At 36.3% G+C, this 21,734-nt stretch overlaps 1 protein-coding gene and 1 long non-coding RNA gene across 18 annotated transcripts in view; one reads left to right on the top strand and one right to left on the bottom strand.

The window, feature by feature from the left end:
• robo1 (roundabout, axon guidance receptor, homolog 1 (Drosophila)) overlaps positions 1 to 21,734 on the top strand; it is a 553,775-nt gene that overhangs the window by 526,784 nt on the left and 5,257 nt on the right. For 9 of the 17 annotated variants that reach the window (XM_087282423.1, XM_087282414.1, NM_001365167.2 and 6 more), the window contains 5 exon segments: positions 1,726 to 1,836; positions 4,714 to 4,849; positions 4,926 to 5,165; positions 7,527 to 8,005; positions 10,168 to 10,329. In XM_087282423.1, coding sequence (XP_087138549.1) covers positions 1,726 to 1,836; positions 4,714 to 4,849; positions 4,926 to 5,165; positions 7,527 to 8,005; positions 10,168 to 10,329 — 1,128 coding nt within the window. 17 annotated transcript variants of the gene reach the window in all.
• Positions 3,030 to 21,734, bottom strand: part of LOC137487784 (uncharacterized) — a 54,344-nt gene continuing 35,639 nt past the window's right edge. Inside the window, exon 7 of the long non-coding RNA XR_015509784.1 lies at positions 3,030 to 7,999. This is a non-coding gene — a long non-coding RNA (uncharacterized LOC137487784). The remainder of the gene's footprint in view (positions 8,000 to 21,734) is intronic.

The raw sequence follows: 21,734 nt of genomic DNA, 5'->3' as shown, positions 1-21,734 counted from the left end.
AATTCGGCACTAATCGATAGTTAAATTTTAGAAATGTCCATTTCCTGCTAACATTTAAGTGCTGTCGAGTTCTTAAACAGCGCTGATTTGCTGTTGTGTTCATGTGCTCAACAGAAATGACTGTGATTGGTTGTGAAGGTCATCAGTTCACCAAACTCACCGCTGTTTACTGAGGGTAACCACAGAAACAGGGACACTGGAGCATTTTAAAGCGCTGATTCATCAGTGGATGGCTCGTGTGTCAGCTTATAGACTAACCAGCTGATCGACGTGACTTTGAAACACTCCATTATCCCTTTATCTGTTGTTAAATTCAGTAAACAATGGTGAGTTCAATAAACTGATGACCACTGACAATAACAGTCATTTCTGTAATAAAGATGAAACTTTCACGGCCAATCACAGTCATTCTGTAATTCAACGTGCTCAAATGTTAGCGAGAAATGGACGTTTTTACAACTACAGTATCGATTGGTACCGAATTCCAGTAGCGTGACAACCCTAGTTGCATCTTATTGACATTGAATGAATCGAAAAGCTTTTGTTTACCAGCGTTGTCATGACAGCACAATGGCAATATTGCAAGCAGCAGGAACAAGTATACTACTTAACAATGTCCTGTCGGCGCATTATTAGACTGGACATTGCTTTTCCAGTAAGGATGTGTGGTTCACGCATTGGCAGATAGAACTAAGTGGAATATTAAGCTATTTTGAACTTTTGAGTTGATCTTCTGTGCCTGCATGACAGGATGTAAAAAAATGGCCTTTAGATAGTGAATTGAAATGAATGGTTATATAGAGCAGTGGTTTCCGCGTCTGGTACAAAGTGTCCACAGTAGTGGGATACTAAAACCAGTGTGTTGGAAAGTGCAGCACAGCATAACCCTTTTTTAAACTTAAATTTTCACCTATTTTTCTTTTGTGGACGACAACGGACAATGCCATTTTCAGACGATAATAAATTTGGTGCATTCCGTATCAAAATTTGGGTGTAAACTCGTGCCATGTTTTTCTCGGTGCATCATCAGATTGCTGCGCCTCTTGTCTTGTGGTTCTGATGTCTCCTCATATTTAACTATAATAAAGCGTTACATGATTTTGATTCTCAATAGCCTCTCTGGCACCTTCACATGTGGCTCTTTCACTTTTTATCTCCTTTTTTTTTATTTGTCACGGCTGCTCGTGTTGCTTATATCTGTAATTCAACTCTACGTTCTGCTAGTAAACTCTATCCATATTTATAGCTGTTGTTTTACTGTTTGGATGGGGATGAAGGTAAAGAGGAGGCTGTGGAAGTGTCGGATGTCTCCGAACAGTGTGAAGCCAGAGATCTTAGATTACTGTACAAATAAGGGGGGAATGTAACTCAAGCTCAAAGCTATCCATTATCCGCCACTTCATATTGTGCCACTGAAAAGGTCATTGTGTTTGCTTTTTGACTCGACTTGCATGAATCTAACTGTGTGTGGGTGTGATATTTCACACTTGCTAGACAATTGAAACCAGTCAACAACAAGTCATAACAGCTTATGAGTGAAACCCTTTTTGTAACCTTTTACCATTTGATTGTCTGATGTTCCACTCTGAAGCATCCTCTTATAACGTGTCTGCTTTTATAAGAGCTTTCATTTGTCTGATGCACAATATAATGTTTTTCAGTAACTTTGGCATGTGCGTGTAATAAAAAATGAAAACTCAAAACCTATCAACTGTAACCCCTTAGACCACTACCGAGGTGAGGGTCCCATCTCAGTCACCATCCCTTATAACCAGGCCCAGGACGTCCTCACAGGAGAAACCTACAGCAGCTCGGACAGAGGGAGCAGCACCTCTGGTAAGTTCCGTTCATCAAACCATCATCAGATATGATCATTTTTTAAGGCTGATTGAGAAAAAAAAAAAAAAAAAAAAAAAAATATATATATATATATATATATATATATATATATATATATATATATATATATATATATATATATATATGGGGTCACAAACTATCAATTCCTTCACTGTTTTTAACTTTTTACTGAATTGTAGCATGTAAATGTCCTATGGTGTGAGATAGCAAACATTAAGACAAACAACTCTTAATGATATACAAATAGTGAGAGAGCGATTTATCTTCATTATTGGACACTATTTTCATAAATTGCTATTTAATTTCTATGAAAATATGAATAATATTTATTTTTTCTTTGTGACTTGTCAGATTTGTTAGGGTTAGAGTGGTGTTGCACCAATGGATAACTAAACTTAATTGTATAGTGGAACCAAAAAAGTTAAGTATGTAAAACATTCAGAGACCAAAACAAACCATGTGCACGTCATGGGCTTCACAGGGGGCTTTGGTCACATGGTCTTAAATGGAGTCCTTCAACTAATTACATTTTCTGTGGATGTGGTGAATAATCAATAATATTTATAGGAAATATTCAAATTTAAATGTAAAGAAATTAATTTAACATATAGTGTCTCACCAGGGGACATGATTTTCAGTCGCAAATTGTATAAATCCCATATTATTTTAAAAATATATGCATTAAAAATATTAGGCTTAAAGTATTTATAAATGATTTTTGAGGATGTTGATATTTGTAAGAGTTGTAATTGATTAACCTATGCTTGAGTTAGTCACCCATACACACCAGTTTTGGAATTAGGCTTACAAATGTAAAATATTCATAATAATAATAAAAAAACATAAAAATAAAGTTTTTATAACTAAAGCTCAATGGAAAACAGAGATGTTTAACTATTTACTGCATTATAAAAACACTGATTACATTTAATTGTGTCATGTGACAGTGAAAATGCAACATCACATTAACGAACCATATCTGTCTGTTATCTATCCCAGTGGTCCCCAACCTTTTTATCACAGAGAACCGGTTCAATGCTCGACTTTTTTTTATTGCGGATTGAGGGGTGGGTAGTGTGGGATAGGATGGGCAATGGAGGGGGGGTCAATGGTTTAAAAGTTGCTTGGCGACCATCATCCATATTCTAAAACAAATGACGAAACATTGCTGTCACTCTGATACAAGTTTTATTTACGGAGAGAAATACAAAGCACTGCAGTGTTTGAGTGTTCTGTGTTTGTCTGGGATAACTAGTCTGCAGAAATGTGTATATTCCATACAAGCTGAAGCTGAACGGTCAGTTCTTGTCACATTCATACGTGTACGGTGCGTTTGAGGTATTCAGTCTGCTGGGTGCATCTGGAAGGCGCGAGCGCATCATGCCGCATGCACATGCAAGCCATGCACCTCAATTGAAATAATGAACGTGTGTGAACTCTAGAAAAGACGTGATATGTGAACAGCCCCTAAAAGGCCTTCATCATTTGCGATCTCAACTGATTTGTTGACAAATGGCTAGCGCATTAATTACGTGGCAGTTTGGGGTTCTTTCCCCTTAGCCAAGAAACGTTCCAAAGAGGTCTGTTTCTAACTCATTTTGCAGCTTGTGGGTTAAATTTGGACGCTCAAGTGACCGAGATGTAACCTAGAGAATACGGGCATTTTTAAAATAAAAGAATTGTTCAAATAAAAGATGGTTCAGACTCACATAATGAATAAAACTGAAATAATGAAGGATTTCTTGTGTGGCTCGGTACCAATATCGTTCCTCGATCCTGGTGGTTGAGGACCACTGATCTATCATGCTTTCGTCCACTCATTCAAATCAACCGGCCAACAAATGTCCTATAAATCCTTCAGCTGTAGTCTGTGGTTGTGATTTACCCATTATTCCATTTTTTCTCTCTCACCATTTCCATTATTTCTGAGCCTTTTCATCACTTTAAGAGGCACTGAATCATATGCAAAACAGGACATTTTCAAATCGTTCTCTCATTGTGGAGAAACTCCGGGGAACAAAGAGAAACATTTACGTCCGAATGAAAGCGTGTGATTCTTACTCATGATTTCGCATATCTAAAAACACGCCAGCAACAATCACTCGCTCAGTCCTTATTCGTGTAGTTAAAACCATGTTCCCTGCAGACTTTCTAAGGTCTGCCGCATTTTCCTGGGATGTTTCTGATTTAGAGGATATCTCCCCCCTTCTCTTTTTTTGCGATTCGCCACACCGTCATTAATTACTCCAGCTTTCATCCATCCGACTCAAAGAAAGGGGGGATAATGTTGTCAGAAAGCCGGTGTTTGTTGCGGGACAAAGATAAATGAGGCCCATTCTGTGCCGTATGCAAGGCTGCCGGCGTAATGCATTGTATCTATTTTTACATTGTATTTGAAGTTCAGGTAATTAAAGAGAGGGTCTGGGTGCGTGGAGGTCCTCACAGCTCATTGGCTCTGAATTTTAATTCCTTTCTGTTAATTGGCCTCCAATGTTTCTCTTTTTAAATGCTCTCTCTACCTCTCCTCTGGGCAATGGAGAGTGTTAGTTTTGAAAAATGACTCATTTTTTTTGATGGAGAGCGCGACGTTAATTACAAATAGAGAGATAATGCGCATAAGCGTTTTACAGCGCATAAATTATGGTGTGGGTGTCATTAATGTTGCTTCTCCTGAGTGTAAAAATGCCATTTGTTTCAAGCTCTGCAAACAAACTAACAGAAGAAGAAATGAACCAGAGCTTATTAAAGCGTTTTAGTCTGCGATCAAATTAATTTAAGAGATACGGTTGCTGCTATAGCTGTGTTTGTCACACACTGTGCATTCATCTATTTATTCTCTTTCTTGCTTTACAGGAAGTCAAGGGCAGAAAAAGGGTGGACGAACAACTAAACAAGCCAAACAGAATCCAATGAATTGGACTGAACTGTTGCCTCCTCCTCCGGTTAATCCGCCGCCATGTCAAGAATACACCCTGGTGATGGACGACAGGTGAGCCCAACACACACAGCCCACACATTTCTCCAGTTTTTCAGAGTGATCCTGCAATCTTTTCTTCTCTCTTCAGTTACGACACAGACCTGCAGTGCCCTTTGCCGCCGTCTCGGATGTATCTGCAACCTGACGAGTTGGAAGAGGAGGAGGACGAGGTGGAGCTGGAGCGTGGACCTACACCTCCTGTACGGGGAGCTGCTTCTTCACCTGCTGCCGTGTCCTACAGCCACCAGTCCACCGCAACCCTAACCCCGTCCCCTCAGGAGGAGATGCATCCCATGCTGCAGGACAACCCTGATCTACATGAGCGCAGGTACACCAGCCTAAAGATGGAGTTTTGCTGTAATTTTCCTACATGGTACCACTAGGTAGAGCCCACTTTTCCACATTATAGAGTACCTAGTACCTGTTCATTTCACATGATCATCCAGGTTGTAAGACGATACTAAAATGTGGCGTGTAACACTGCAGATTTCTGATTGGCCATAATAGCTGTATTAATTTCGTCAATAAAAATAAGGGCAAAAAATATTTGTTGACAAAAACTGAAACATCTAGGAAAGTTACCTAGTTCTAAAATATGAATAGTATTACAGCAACACAGTCTTAAGTCTAGACTTAAAAATAGAGAGAAGTACTCCTAATGTCCGGTGGCAGCTGGTTCCACAAACTAGAGCAGCGACTTCAAAGCCTCTATCTCCTTTCTGTTAAATCGCGACAGAGGAATTTGCAGTAAAATGTTATTTGACGACCAAAGGGACCGAGGAGTTGACTGTAGGTTAATAAATTCAGATATATAAGAAGGTGCTTGCCCATTCAGTACTTTGAAAACAATAAAATCTTGAACTGAATTCTAAAATTAACAGGAAGCCAAAGAAACTAGTGAGATATGAGCATGTTTTTTGGTGCCTGTTAAAAGTCTAGCTGCCGCAATTTGAACCAACTGCAACTGTGTCAATGATGATTGATGGAGACCAGCATATATGGAATTGCAATAATCTAGGCGAGACGTGATAAAAGCATGTATAACTTTTTCCAGAGCTTGAAAGAAAAGAATGGATTTGAGTCTGGAGATGATCCTCAGCTGATAGTAACATATGACTAGTATTTTCAGTGTTAAGGTCATTGCACACTGAATCCGAAATTTCCGTCTGTAATTTTAGCATGTTAAAAAATTAATTTGATCTCAGGTTGTGTCAATCGTATTGACACACTGCGTTCAAAACAAAACAAAAAATTCGTATCTGGTTTGTTTTCTTTCCGTTTTTCGATCTGTAAAAGCATTTTGAGGGGTGTTTTGACAGTTCAGAGCCACCGTACAAGTGAAAGGCAAAATACAGTTAGTATGTTTAACTTTCAAAAATGCGGTATAAATTCATCTCATTTGGCGACTTAGATTCTTTTGAAAACATGTTGGTGCTACTTGTCAATCAGACAACGCTTCTATGTTCGGTCTTGCTGTCAACTGCAGGAATGATTTGTTTTGAGTTTGAAACTGCAGGCGCTGAGTCAAATTTTGATACAACACCTGAGCATTGAGCACAAACACAGTGGATAATATAAAGACAGATGTGGCGAACGGTTGAAAACCGCTATGCTGGATTCAGTGACTGGCACACCTCTCCTCTCCTGCTGTTTGGTGTGTGTGTCTATACGTTTTTGGTAGTCTCTGTTCAGGATTTGTTTACGTATGAAAATGTGTAAAGTATCACAAGCAATGTATCAAAATTCCACTGATTTCCTGAAATAAAGATGGTGATAATGCACTACAGCTTTTTAAGAAAGGAGAACATTATGCAGTATTGGATGCCTAAATATGTAGCCTATTCCTCTTTCTTTTTCTACTGTAAACATAATTGAATTGACTCCAAAATGCTTTGCATTTTTTCAGAATGGATTAAATAATACGCATCAGACTCGGTGTGTAAGCTTTGTGTACCTGATGAATTTTTGGACATGAATACAGAAAAAAAAAAGACCTTTACAGTTTCCTCCAAACACTAATTATCAGCCACACCAAGTGGGCATTTATATTTCTTTCCTTATTAGTAAAAATATGTTACCCTGGACCATAAACCAAGTAATAAGGCTGAATTCTATTGTAAATTGAGATTAATACATTACCTGAAAGCTGAAAAAATGTGTGTTAGTTAGGATAAGACAATATTAGACTGAGATGAAAATATTTTAAAAAACTGGAACCTGAGGGTTAAAAAAAACATCTAAATACTGAGAAAATCTCCTGTAAAGTTCTCCAAATTAATAGCAACTCCCATTAATGATCAGATATGAAGTTTTGTATGTTTGTATGTTTCTATATTCATGAAACATGATCTTTACTTAATCTAATGATTTTGAATAAAAAAAAAAAAGTGTAATTTTGGCAATGGTTACCATACAATGGTTTATTTTTCAGCCCTTTACTGGGTTTGTGCTCCAGGGTCACATACATAAACTGTATTATTAATTAGGGCACTTAATGTATCTTGTATAAAAAGATTACTCATGTATTTCGAGTAATCTGTGTTGTAGTAATGAGTTATGAAAGGAAAAAAAATCCCCTACTATATTCTGGTGGAAAAGCAAAGCGAGTCGAGTCATACCACACAATGTAAACATGACTTTTGTTAACTATATGTGCATTTCTCACAGTTTTGCTTTATATGTGTGTTAGGAGACTGTTAGTGAGTCCACCTCCTCCACCACGACCTCTCTCTCCTCCACACACATACGGCTACATCTCCAGTCCCCTCGGCCTGGACACGGACGGCCTAGAGGAAGAGGATGATGATGAAGAAGAGGGTGACGAAACGGACGCAGAGGTAGCTCGAGTCCACCAGCACCACATGATGCACCCTCACCAGCAGCACTTGCCCCAGCAGAGGGCTCTCCTGCGGGGTCTGGAACAAACCCCGGCCTCCAGCACCTGTGACCTGGAGAGCTCTGTGACTGGGTCTATGATTAACGGATGGGGTTCGGCTTCAGAAGAGGACAACGCCTCGTCAGGCCGTTCCAGTGCAGTCAGCTCATCGGATGGATCGTTCTTTACCGATGCCGATTTCGCCCAGGCTGTGGCAGCTGCGGCTGAATATGCTGGTCTTCGAGTGGCAAAGCATCCTGGGAAAGGACATCATCAGCTTCCAGTGTCTGGAGGTATTGGAATATGTGCATATGTAATTTTTGACCAATAACCGATAATTCCTTCGATTTAAATGACAATGATATATAGGGAAGAGGTATGGGGAAACATGTCATGTTTTTTCCTGGGAATAATATTTCTAAAGGAGGTGTTGACATGGAATTGAACCAGATTTTGGTAAAAACTTAAACAATCGAAACATTAAAAAAAAAAAAATATATATATATATATATATATATATATATATATATATATATATATATATATATATATATATGCTTAATAACAATGGATTGACACAAGGATAAAGTACTGAACTACTGATATAAAACATCAGCTTTTATATAAAAGGCTTTTTTTTTACAGACTTCAACAGTGTAAAAATTTTGATGGTTCTGTGGGTCTCGTTTATCCAAATCTGGTCTTCATTTTGTATTTCATATTGGATTCAAGTCAGGTGATTGGCTGGGCCATTCTACAGCTTGATTTTCTTTCTCTGAAAGCATATGACAGTTTCATTGGCTGTGTTTTGAATAAATGTCCACCCTGGTTTCATCTTCATCATCCTGCTGATGTAGATGTTGGACTGAAGTAGCTAATATTAATTTACAATGACGAAGGTCAGAGGGCTGCTGAAGAACTATTGAGAGATTTCAGCTGCTGTTCGGGCTTTCCATTCCTTTCTACACCTCACTTTCTTCATGTGTTCGATACTTTTTCCTTGCGTCATTTCTTTTTATTACACACAGCTATATTTGTAAACGATTTATATTTGTTTTCTCTGCATATATGCATTTATTTGGTTGTCATTAACATTTCAAGTCAACAGCATCTTTAGAATTGTTTTCTGAGAAAAATGGTGACGTGTTGAATACCTACTTCACTGACTGTATATGTGCTAATAAAAATATAATAATAATTTTCTGCATGAAAAACAATATGCAAACAAATATACAGAGAAATGTGATTTTTTTTACCTTAAGATCAGAAAAGTATGAACTGATCTCTGAACTTTATTAACTATTCATTTATATGGCTACTTTCATTTATATAAATAAAATCAACTGGCAAAAAAGAATGCATCCATAAAGCATCCAAGTCACCGAATATTAACCAAACTTAAGAGTAAAGTCATTTTAAAAAGCGACAGGCACCAAGCAGAGGAAATGATACATAATACACGCATTATCTGCTTAAAGATATTGACCTAATGTTGTTATTGAACTGATAATGATAATATTAAAAATAGCATTTATCGGTTGATTTCGATGTGGCCACTAAAATTTCATGCATGTCTAACGACAATTGCTGATGCATAATTAAATGGATAGTTCACCCAAAAATGAAAGTTCTGTGATCATTCACTCATCCTCTACTTGTTTCAAACCTGTTTGTGTTTGTTTCTTCTGTTGAACCCAAGGGAAGACATGTTGAATGTTGGCAGCCATTGGCCTCTATAGTATTCTACTATGGAAGTCAATGGATGCTTTGTCCCAACATTCTTCAAAATATCTGTTCATGTCTTTGTTTGTTCGGATAAAAAGGAGTTTCGTTTTTTGAGGAAAACATTGCAGGATTTTTGGTGGACTTCTATTATGGTATTCATTGGTTTGAACTCAGTAAAAAATTAATAAATGTCTATGTTTTAAGCAGTAGATTGTCTCAGTAGGTCAGACCCTTATTCCTCTGCTGGGATTATTTGACCCTTTGACGCTGTATTGAACTGCAGTAAGGAAGTTTAAACCTCTGAGCACCAGATAATTCAATTATATAGAGAAAAACTTGGAATGTTTTCCACAAAAACCTTAATTTCTTTTTGACTTTAGAAAGAAATGAACATCTTGGATGACAAGGGGGTGAGTATATGATCAGGAAATTTTCATTCTGGAAGTGGACTAATCCTTTAAACCCTCAGCTAAATCAATTTGTATGGACAGTTCCATTATTTTCCACAGAGTATTGGGTTTCACTTGGAGAATATGCCACATTTTGGAAGACAGAACTGTCCATTAAATTAAGCTAACATTTGCCCATGAATTGAATGCTAATGTCCTTTAATGGAGATGCTATGTGTAATACTATATGTCTAACAGTGGCTGAATTCATTTGTATTCAGATTTGCGGCCTTTAATAAAGCTGAACTAAGCAAACCCTCTATTTTCTAATTTGCCAGCAGCACGGAAATACCAAAACCTCCCTGCGGGACACCGTCCAGGCAGCCCAGTGTCCACAGACAGTAACGTTAGCGCAGCCCCGGGTCAGAGGAGGCCCCTGAAGAGGCAAAAACAACATCCAGCTGCTCAGACAGGCTACCAGCGCCGAGAGGCCTACACAGAGGGTACGTCCACACACGCACACACACTGTCATTATAGATGGACATCATGAATACTGAATACTGGTTCACTTTCTATATTTGGTAACATTCTGAAGTTTTTTTTGTTTTGTTTTTTCAATTTAAACATTTATAAATAAAACAGAACATTAAAATATTTCAAATTTACATTATAAATAAAAATGGAGAAAAAACAGAACTAAAACTAAACAAAAATATATAATATTTAGCATAAATATAAGAAATAATTATAATAATAATGAGCATTTTAAGGGATCCAACCCACCCTCGCCATAGTCTGCTCACGCTCAAGCCATCAGGCGGGCGGTACAGAAGCCTGAGGAGCACATCATTGCGTTTTTATCCTGTTATTATAAGATTTTTGAATAAGACCATATTTTAAATACTACTGATAGCTAGTTTATAAAAATAAATGTAAAAATAGTTTGTTATAATAGTTATAATATTAACAATTTGTGCTAATTTAACTGCAATAAGCATTTATTTATTCCTTTCTATTCCCTTTCTTTTTTTAGCGCATTATATTTTATATAACTATTTTATATAACTATATTTTTATATATTTATGAGAATACAAAAGCTTATTTATTATGTTAGGTTTTTATAGTGTTTTTTGTTCTTGTTGGGTTTGATAAAATGTAATTTCATTCTCCATTACAATCTATTGTGATGTTTTAAATGACAAGAATACAGGAAACTGAATGTTGACACTTTAGTTTAGGTACCAATTCTCATTTCTTATTGTTAATAATACTGCCTATTATTAATATATTGCCTGTTTATTAATACTTATACAGTATGATTTTATTCTACATCCAAAATCCGACACAATATACCCAACTACTACTTAACTAACTATAAGCAGAAAATAATCAATTTTTGGGTGTGACCATAATAATAATAAATGAACAAATTAGAAGAAATACTATCATTTTGAATAAATAATTTAATTAAAGAAAAAAATAATAGTTTTGTCATATAAAATATATACATTTGGCTTTGATATAGACTAATCTAATGTATATGCCCAGTTATCTTATTGTATAGCATCTTATTAGAAATATTGGTAAGTAATAAAGATCTGTAAGGGGTTTACTCATTTATGCTGGCCACATGATGCATGTATAGACCTTTTTCATGGAATGCTAAATTACCCATCATGCTTTGATTGTATCCCTAAGAAGGATGCTTCAAACGTCCAGTCTGTAGCTTTATGCGTGTATAGAGTCACATTTGGACAGCTTTGAAATGATGGTTTTAATTTATTTTATATGCATTTATCGTCTTTGACCTAATACTGATGTTGAGCAGCGCCACCTCCTGGACTGATTATTTAAAAATGCATATTGTGCCATTTAAATGGAGCATCGACATCGCTAAAGTGATCATTTTCTCTTTTTTTCGAATATATAACCAACCTAAACAAATGTAATTCACCATATTGTTTGACACACATACTGTCCTGCTAGCGCATTAACTGAAAGAGTGGCACAAAGTGAAGATAAAGGGGCATTTTTCACAGCTCCCGATTACACTCAACAGGCAAATCAGCCAGCAGAGTATCAGTAACCTACTTTCATTTTTTTGGAAATCGCATGGCCTTAATGTTGCATACCTGCTAAGTTTCAGTAATATGGTTTGCTATATAATGAAGTAATATATTACATGTGATGTGTGTGTGTGTGGATTGAAGAGCCCGCTGAGCACAGTAAAACAGCTAGCAGGACGAAAACACTGACGCTATATTTCAACATCTTATCTGACGGCAGATTGAACGTTTTTCTCTCACACTTGAACCGCATCTGATTAAAGTATAACGGCTTTAACACTTAAAATGGCATTGAAATCCATTTTTGGATGGAGATTTACCAATTGTAAACGAAAGTTCTAAGGTATGGTTAAGAAAAAGGTCTGTATTCTAAGGTCTGTAAATTAACTATATTTTATTAAGTGATAATAATTTCAACCCCAAATATTGAAGTTGATTGAAAGTTGTTTTGTCCATGCAACATTAATCTACCAAACATTTAATATAGATATATAAAGAAGGATCATATAGGGGGGATGGAGTGGTTATTTCAGTGGGACGTGGAGTCCAGTTATACAGTCTCACAAGTCTCTAATGAAACTGCAGCAGGTGCCGAAGCACCACCGAAGACCCTCTGAAACCCTCAAAAAGGTCACGTTGTGTGTGCGTGTGATGCATGTGCAACTGGAAAAGCAAGCGCTCTCAACTTTCTGCTCACATTTGTGCGAGTGTGTATTTGCGCACACGTTCTCATCTGCCACGTCTCATCATGGAGTCAGTTGTCCTTGTGTGTTGACACTAAGATTTAATATCAGACACACACAGGCCTTGGTGGGCTCTATCAGATCAAGCAGCCTCTCTCATCCGTCCTTCACTGTAATCTGTTCCTCCCCCTCCTCTAATCTCCTCCACTCTCTCTGTCTCTTTCCTCTTTGTTCGCCATTGGCCTCTGAAGAGACTGGGATTGATCAATCTGTGTCAGCTCAAGTTTCTGTTGAATGCGTGATTTGATTTGATAGGTCTTCGCCGAGTTACGCTGTGTGGGAGGGTTAAATACAGCGTTTCTCATTGAGTACACGAAGAGGGAAGAAGGTTGTCGTTTGAATGCATTTCTCAAACACACTCGAAACTAAATGATCTGAAACGCAGATTGCCTACCAGAACAACCCACCCAGCCCCCAAACACCACGCAGTCCCCCCCGCCTCTGTTAATTTTGCTCTTGTTTGCTCAGTGCTTTGGGTGACACCAGGCTTATTATCTCGTCCTCCTCCAACTCCTCTCCAGAAGGCCCTGTTAACCTTTCATCTGCCTCCACTTCTGTCTGGAGAGAAAACAGCCAGGCTCTTCCAGACGTTCTTCACGTCTCTTTGTCTCGGTTTTTATACTTTTGCGTGATTCTGTTCAAACTTTTATATTCGGATTTCAAGGAAAAAGTTTTCTACTGGAATGCACGAAGGATGTCTCTGATAATCAAACGTTTCATAGCTCATATAAGTCGGAAATATTAAAGGCTGAAGAAATAGAATTCAATTACATATATATATATATATAAATATATATATATATATATATATATATATACATTTTTAGGTCAATTTTTAGCCTCCTTTAGCAATATTTTATTTTGATAGTCTAACCATCACTATACAATAACTTGTATAATTACCATAACATGCCTAATTAACCTAGTTAAGTCTTCAAATTGCACTTTAAGCTGAAAGATATCTTGAAAAATATCTAGTAAAATATTATATACTCTCATCATGGCAAAGATAAAAGGTGTTTCCTGGCGCAAAATAACTTGGGAGGTGGAAACCCATTCATTTTTTGCTACATATTTTGCATTACTCTTATCAAGTAAAACATTCTCTTATGTAAAAAGACTAACATTAAAAGTAATTAAACACATGAGCAGTGCTTGAGCATCACTTGGGGTCTGTCGGTAGCCATGACTGCCTGTTTGATATTTGATGAAAAGCCCTGCATATATAAATACACAAATTTTCCCTCTTATGTCCCTAAAATTCAAGACAATGACTACATTTTGATGGACATCAATAATCAAATGATTTGCCTTAATCTGAATAAGACAATATTATTATTAAGGTGTTTACATGAGTTGCTTTTAGAATGTTCCTTTCATGATCCTGTTTTACATGTTACAGCACCTATTTCGATTAATGTCATTACGACGTTAAGGTCATCGTATCGGATTAAGGTAATCAAAAATCTGATTAAGAGTCTTCATGGTAGACTCTTAATCAGAGAATTGTCTTATTCATATTCCAATCGGATTATTGCTGTCCATGTAAACGTACTCATTGGTGCAAAAATAACCTGTGTAGTTTTTGTCTCAAGGTTGTTTTGATCGTTGACTTGACAGAGATTTCTCAGATGATCTTCTTTTGTGTTTTGCACTTAAAAAAAAAGTTTAAATATTTTATTTTTCCACCTTTTGTAATGTTTTTCTTCTTGAAACTATTTGTGATTAATTATATGAATGAATTGCTGTGATGTAATTAACTGGAATTTAGTATTTTATCATTTCACAACAAAATAGTTTATGCAGGTTGCGTAATTGTACATGAATTGTTCCCATAACCACCACCCCAGACCACATAATAATCTATTTTTAAACTATGCTTTTTTTTTTTTTTTCCTCGACTCATACAATTTAAGTCAGAATTATTAAACCTCCTGAATTATTAGCCCCTCCTGTGTATTTTTTTCGGAGAGTAGATTTTTCAACACGTTTCTTAACACACAGTAATAAAAACTGATTTATTTTATCTTTGTCATGATGACAGTAAATAATATTATAATAGATATTTTTCAAGACACTTCTTTACAGCTTAAAGTGAAATTTAAAGGCTTAACTAGGTTAATTAGGCAGGTTAGGGTAATTAGGCAAGTTATTGTATAACAATGGTTTGTTCTGTAGACTATTGGAAAAATGTAGCTTTAAGGGGCTAATGATTTTGACATTAAAATAGTTTTTAAAAGCATTTAAATTGCTTTTATTCTAGCCGAAGTAAAACAAATAAGACTTTCTCCAGAAGAACAAATATTATCACACATAATGTGAAAATTTCCTTGCTCTGTTAAACATCATTTGGGAAATATTTAAAAATTAATCAAAATTTGAGGGGCTAATGCTGACTTCAACTGTAAATAATGCTAGAATATAAGTTTAAAAAAAAAAATTATGCATGTTTTTTAAAAACTGCTCTGTACGAATGGTTTGTAAAGTAAAGTGGGGGGGCTATTATAAAACATATTAATATTCATAGGCTAAGCTGACATGGCATTTTGCCCATTAGTCCTACCTGATTTTCCCTAGTAAGATTGTTGCTTGCGTGCCCTTTTCCAGGGGTTTCGGTTGATTGGCTACCATTTGATTTCATTGCACTGCAGCCAAGCACAGGAAAACTTTTAAATAAGGGAAAGACTTTACAGAGTTTGTGTTGATTTAAAACTGCCGTCTCATCTTGGGTAACATACGTATACACTTATATATAAAGAGCGGTTGCACAGTGGTTAGCACTGTCGCCTCACAGTAAGAAGGTCGTTGGTTAGAGCCCCAGCTCAGTTGGCATTTATGTATGGAGTTTGCATGTTCTCACTAGGTAAATTGATAAGCTAAATTGGCCATAGTGTATGTGTGTGAATGTGAGTTTATGGGTGTTTCCCAGTACTGGGTTGCAGATGGAAGAGCATCTGCTGCGTAAAACATATGCTGGATAAGTTGGCGGTTCTTTCTGCTGTGGCAACCCCTGATTAATAAAGGGACTAAGCCTAAAAGTGAATGAATGAAAATCATAATGACTGTAAACTTCTAAACAGTAATATGTGCGATTAAGCAAACTGTCGAAGAAGGACATGTTTTACACTAGCAGTAATTTTACAGCAGCACAGGAACTACTCACGCAAATAAGGACAATAGAGTATAAAGCAGACAAGCCTCCCTGTCGTCCACCTCTCTCATAAATCTAGCAGCTCTCTTCAGCTGCTGTGAAATACACCCTCCATCTCTCTCACCCTGGCATCGATCTGCCGTCTGACTACTGCAAGACACCACAGGGCTTATAAAAACCATCCACGTCTGCGATCCTCTGACCCTTCTCATATTTTGCTGAGTGTCAGAGCAGTGATGAAGGAACGCTAAGCTCTTCCCGACAAAACGAGACACGTGCTCGCTGAAGACGTCAGGTGTGTTTCGACCTTGAACCGGTAAAAATGTTGACGCAGCATTCAAGCACACTTTTAGCACTTTCAGACTAGTCAACAAGCGTATAAGTAATGCAGTGTTTACGTAACGGTTATATCTGTATGTATGATGCCTAATGGGTAGGGTCAGACAGAATCTGCCCACATTTTTGCAGAATATGTCAAAAAAAAAGGAAAAAAAAAAGATGCAGAATGATTTTGAGAGTAACTTTTATAATAACTTTCATTAAAGGTTAACAATGCACTTTCCATTAGATCCACTGACTTGTTTTGTAAACAAAGCAAGTCTCTCATATAATATATCTATTAAAATACAGAAAATATCACTTTACAAACTGTATTGTATATACATCTTCTATGTCAATAAGGCTGCATTTACACTGCATGGTTCAAGTGACTCAATTCTGAGTTCTTTCTCCCATGTGGCACAGATCGAATATGGCCCATGTACACGTAAGCAGGAAAAAAAAAATCACATGGATTCCGATTTACTCATTCAGATTTAGGCCTTGTTCATGTATGGATATTGATGATATTATTGATAAACATGGATATTGTTTATCATAGTGCCTTAAGATTTGTCACTGGTTTACAGTAAGTGCACACATCACTGTAATCTATATAAAATGACAGAATGGCCCTCATAACAGTTAAGGAGAAAACATTTTAGTTTTCATTTTTAAAGCTTTAATTGGTAAATTACCACAGTATATATTCAATTTGTTGGAGTACTGTTCAAATACTTACATTACCAGATCAACAGATATACTCTTAAGATGCCATTTGTTAACACGGAAAATGCAGATTGACCTAACTCTAAGTATACTCCATATGTATGAAATGAGCTTCAACATATACTACATGAAATCTGTAACATCATTGCTATATTTTAAAATATTTTAAAGAGTCAATTTAGAACAGTGCACATGTTTTACCAATTGATTTTAGTTTTTGGTGGTATTATTATTATTATTATTTTGTAACTTTGTCCTATGCTGCCTGTCTTGACCAGGACTCACTAGAAGAGATATTGTATCTCAATGGGACAATCCTGGTTTAACAAATAAATAAATAAAAAACAACGCTTTTGTTTCAGAACAGACTTAAGCAGAGTCACAAACCTAAAATCTCATATACTTGGGACAAAAAAAGCTTTGTATTGTCATGTAGCACAAGTATATATACTTATATATAAGTATATATAAACATAAGCTAGCTAACAGTTATAGGCTAAACCAATATATTTGCATACATCACGTGCATAAATCACACCATGGAAAAGACATTAAGATGCCTGCTGGTTTATAAAAAGCCTAGATTAAAAGATGATGGCCGAATGAGAACTTTTCTATAGTTAAACAACTTGTCAAAATGAATAAACTAAAAATAAGAGCCTGCAAACAGGAATGGAAAATAGTGCTTTTTTTTCTTCCCCTGCTCATTGTGTCTTTGCCATGTACAGTGTAAAAGCAGACAGTAGGATATGATTCACTTTTAAAAGATTATGTAAGCAGGTCATCAAGAAAATTAAATTTGTTCAATTCCGAATACAAAATCAAAATTGACCATCAAGATCTGCAGTGTAAAAGCTGCCTAATATTACTGAAATCATTATAAAAATGTTATATAAAAAATAAAATATATACTAAAATAAAAAAATAGAGATTTACATGGATAAATATGGACTAAAAAAACATTGGTGTCTTTCAGTGCTTGCAGATTCAGTGTGGGCCAGTGATGGGATGTCATTTCATATGCAAAACTGAATCATTTTTCACAAGTTTATAAGATTCTAGATACAGCTCTGGAGGCTTTCTTTATATCCAATGCTTTTTAACAAGAATGGCAATAGTCAACAATCCTGAATGGCTGGCATGGGAAGCTGTGAGATATTCAGTGACAGCGATGAACCGTCATTCACAGTTTCTCCACTGACTAGCAACACCTTGGTGGGAACGAGCTCCAGCATGCAGCTGTTTAGAGTATTGCACCGCAACGGCACAGCTGTGTTTCCATGGCACCTTCCGGGTGCTAGACAAATGAGTTCTGGAGTCAATTAGCTGAGCGTCTGGTTCTGAAGGACACTGGCATGTGTGAATATAGCGTGCCTTCAGCTACAATGTAAACTTGAGTTGCGTCACAAATGGCGTACTATAAACTACGCACTACTGTAGACTTACTGATGTATCGTATACAATTTGTAAGGGTATTTTGTAGGGCTGTGAGAATAAATCAATGTATTTGTTCATGGATTGACTCTTTCGTTTATTTAAATGTGTCATTTATGTATAGATGAAGTCCAAATTATTGAACAGAGCAAGGAATTTTTCATAGTATTTCCTATAATATTTTTTCTTCGGGAGAATGTCTGTTTTATTACGGCTAAAATAAAAGCTGTTTTATTATTATTTTTAAAACCATTTTAAGATCTGTATTATTAGCCCCTTTAAGCTATACTTCTGTAGAAAAAAAACATCATTATACAATGATTTTACCTTTAAATTGCAGAATACTATAGCAAAGATAAAAGAAATCAGTTATTATAAATGGGTTATTAAAATTATTATGTTTAGAAAAGTGTTGATTTCCTGTTAAACAGAAATTGGGGGAACAAATATACAGGAAAGCTGATTTCAACTGTACACTCATCAGTCATTTTCATAGGTACACCTATTGCCTTAGTTCTTTGCAGCAAGGTGTTGGGAACATCTCAACATAATAGCTGCTCACGCTGCTGCTGAAGATTTGTCTTCTGCAAATCCATGATGTGAATCTCCCACTCCCGAATCTCAAATGTGCACCACTGGACTGGGATCTAATGATTGTGGAGGACGTTTAAGTTTAGTGTACTCACTGACATGTTGAAGAAACCACCAGACTGAGGTTATTTGAGCTTTGTGACATGGTGTGTTATACTGTTGGAAGAAGCCATTAGAAGATGGTCACAGTGTGGTCATAAAAGCGTAGTCATGGTCAGTAACAATACTCAGGATGGCTGTGGTGTTCAAACGATGTTCAATTGGCAGTAAGAGCCTTTAAAAGTTATAGCAACACCAGCCAGAACTGTTAAGAAAGGACAGGATGGATCCATTGCACTGTTTATGCCAGATTCAGATCTCAAAGTCCAAATTTTGCCACAGGAATTGAGACTCATCAGACTAGGCTTCCTTTTTTCCTAGTGAGTTAATGTGAAGTGGTCTCAGTTTTTTAAGCTGATTGGAGTTTTTCTTCTTCTGTAGCTCATCTGCATCAGGGTTTGCCATGTTTTCTCTTTAGAGATGCTTTTCTACAGACCTTAGGCCTGATTTATACTTCTGTGTCAGGTGACCGGCGTAACCCATGGCGCAGGCAACGCGCGTGGCTGTGCATTTATACTTCTGCGCGCTGTCTCTGTTGGTCTGCATTAACACTTCCGAAACGCTAGTTGGCAGTGAGGTGTAAATGTTCCTCTGTGTCGAGTTTGTTCCCTACTTTTTTGCATTTCCTGAACACTTCCGGGATGTACAAGTGGCTCAAACTCGCTCATTTTGAGGCAGGAACCGGTGGACGTGCAACAACTTTAACTATGAGGTAAACACAAAACAAAACTTTCCATCCGGAGCTCCTTTACGGGGCTCCACACTTGTAAACAATCGCTCGCGCGGCGTCGCACCATTCGCGCAGCTCCCGGTCCCGCCCAGACTCGTCAGCGATACCAAGCCGACCAATCACAGAACTTGCGCTACGCGTTGTTGCGACGTGGTTACATTTTTTGTGAGGTGCACGTCAGTGACGGCGATGGCCACAGCGAAGGGCTATGCGTCAGCGCTGTAGCATACGCCGGTGTTTGACGCAGAAGTATAAATCAGCCTTTAGTTGTATCACATGGTTTATTTAAGTTTTTATGGTCTCAGCTTAATTAGTTTGGTCATTTTTCTCTGACATCAACAAGGAATTTTCACCCGCAGACTTGTCACTAAATGATAGTGTTCTCTTTTACTGACCATTCTCTGTAATCCCCAGGGAAGTGTTGTATAAAAATGCAACTCAATCAGTAGTTTCTTAAACGTTCAGACCAGGTCTGGCACCAACAACCATGCCACATTGAAAGCGACTTAAAGGAAAAGCTCACCCAAAAACAAAAACGGTAATCAATATTTACTCGCCCTCAAGTGATTTCAAAACTTTTAGTTTCTTTTTCTACTGAACACAAAATAAGTTACTTTGAAAAATGTTAGCATCCTGTAACCATTGACTTCCATTGTAGGATTGAATTGAAGTTTTCAGCATTTTTTTTCTAAATATTTTCTTTTGCTTTCAACAGAAAAATTAAACTTAAAGATGTTTGTGTCAAGTAAAGGGTAAGGAAATGACTTTTAGCGTTGTGTGAACTATTCTGATGCTCCTTTTAAACTGTTCCAGTATTAGTACTTTTAATGATCTGCAATCACTTGAGTTTTCTCAAGTCTGTCTTCTGCTCTCAAACCATGTTACTTATAGCATTCCTCCCCCATTTTTCCCCTCCAGCAGTTTTCCAACAATCATATGCATTCAATGTATACACATCATAGGTCATGTCAAGACACACATGATGTTTTTTCCACTGTGGTTAATAACAATTTTGTCATTGTTTTCTTAGATGTTTTTCGAGATTTTTTTAGCAACAAAAATAGCTTCACATGATTCAACACATATAAAATGCACTTGATCAATCCCACATGACTGACCAAGAGTATATAATAGAAAACACATCATATTCCTAGATGCAACAACAACTGTAGAAATTCATACAAAGGTTAAAATAGACTACACTGCAAAAAATGCTTTTCTTACTTTGATTTTTTGTTTTGTTTCTAGTCCAAATATCTACAAATACATAAATCAAGAAGCATTTTCTAGACAAGCAAAACATATTCTCTTGTTTTAAGAAATAATATGCCAAAATAAAGTGAGTTTTTTTCTTAAATCAAGCTAAATAATCTGCCAATGGGGTCAGCAAAATAATCTTGTTTTTCGATTTTTAATAAGATTATTTTGCTTGCCCCATTGGCAGAATATTTTGCTTGATTTAAGGAAAAACACTTTATTTTGGCATATTATTTCTTAAAACAAGAAAATATGTTTTGCTTGTCTACAAAATGCTTCTTGATTTGAAAACTTAGAAACAAGACAAAAAAATCTAAGTAAGAAAAGCTTTTTTGCAGTGTATTATATATATATATATATATATAGTCACTTAATTTTAGTATGAATGTATGTACATTTATCATTGCAACCAGAAATAAAGTGTGCTTTCTATAGTGTGTGATATCTTTCCCAAACTGATGTCTAATAGACCAAGGAAATTTGCATGTTCTTTCTGTATTTCCTACAATACTTTTATTTTATATTTTAAAATTAATATTGTTTATTTTAGTTTGGCTGTAATAAAAGCTGTGCTATTTGTAGTTTAATTTTAAACACTTTACAATAAGGTTCATTAGTTAATGCATTTACTAACATGAACTAATCATGAACAACACATGAACAGCTTTTATTCATCATAATTGAACATTTACTAATGCATTATTAACATCCAAGTCTATGCTTGTTAACATTAGTTAATGCACCATGAGTTAACACGACCTAACAATGAACAACTGTATTTTCATTAA

This window comes from Danio rerio, chromosome 15 (genome assembly GCF_052040795.2).
Source record: "Danio rerio strain M-AB ecotype USA chromosome 15, GRCz13ab, whole genome shotgun sequence".
Taxonomy (NCBI): domain Eukaryota; kingdom Metazoa; phylum Chordata; class Actinopteri; order Cypriniformes; family Danionidae; genus Danio; species Danio rerio.
This window is presented reverse-complemented; position numbering and strand designations above follow the sequence as displayed.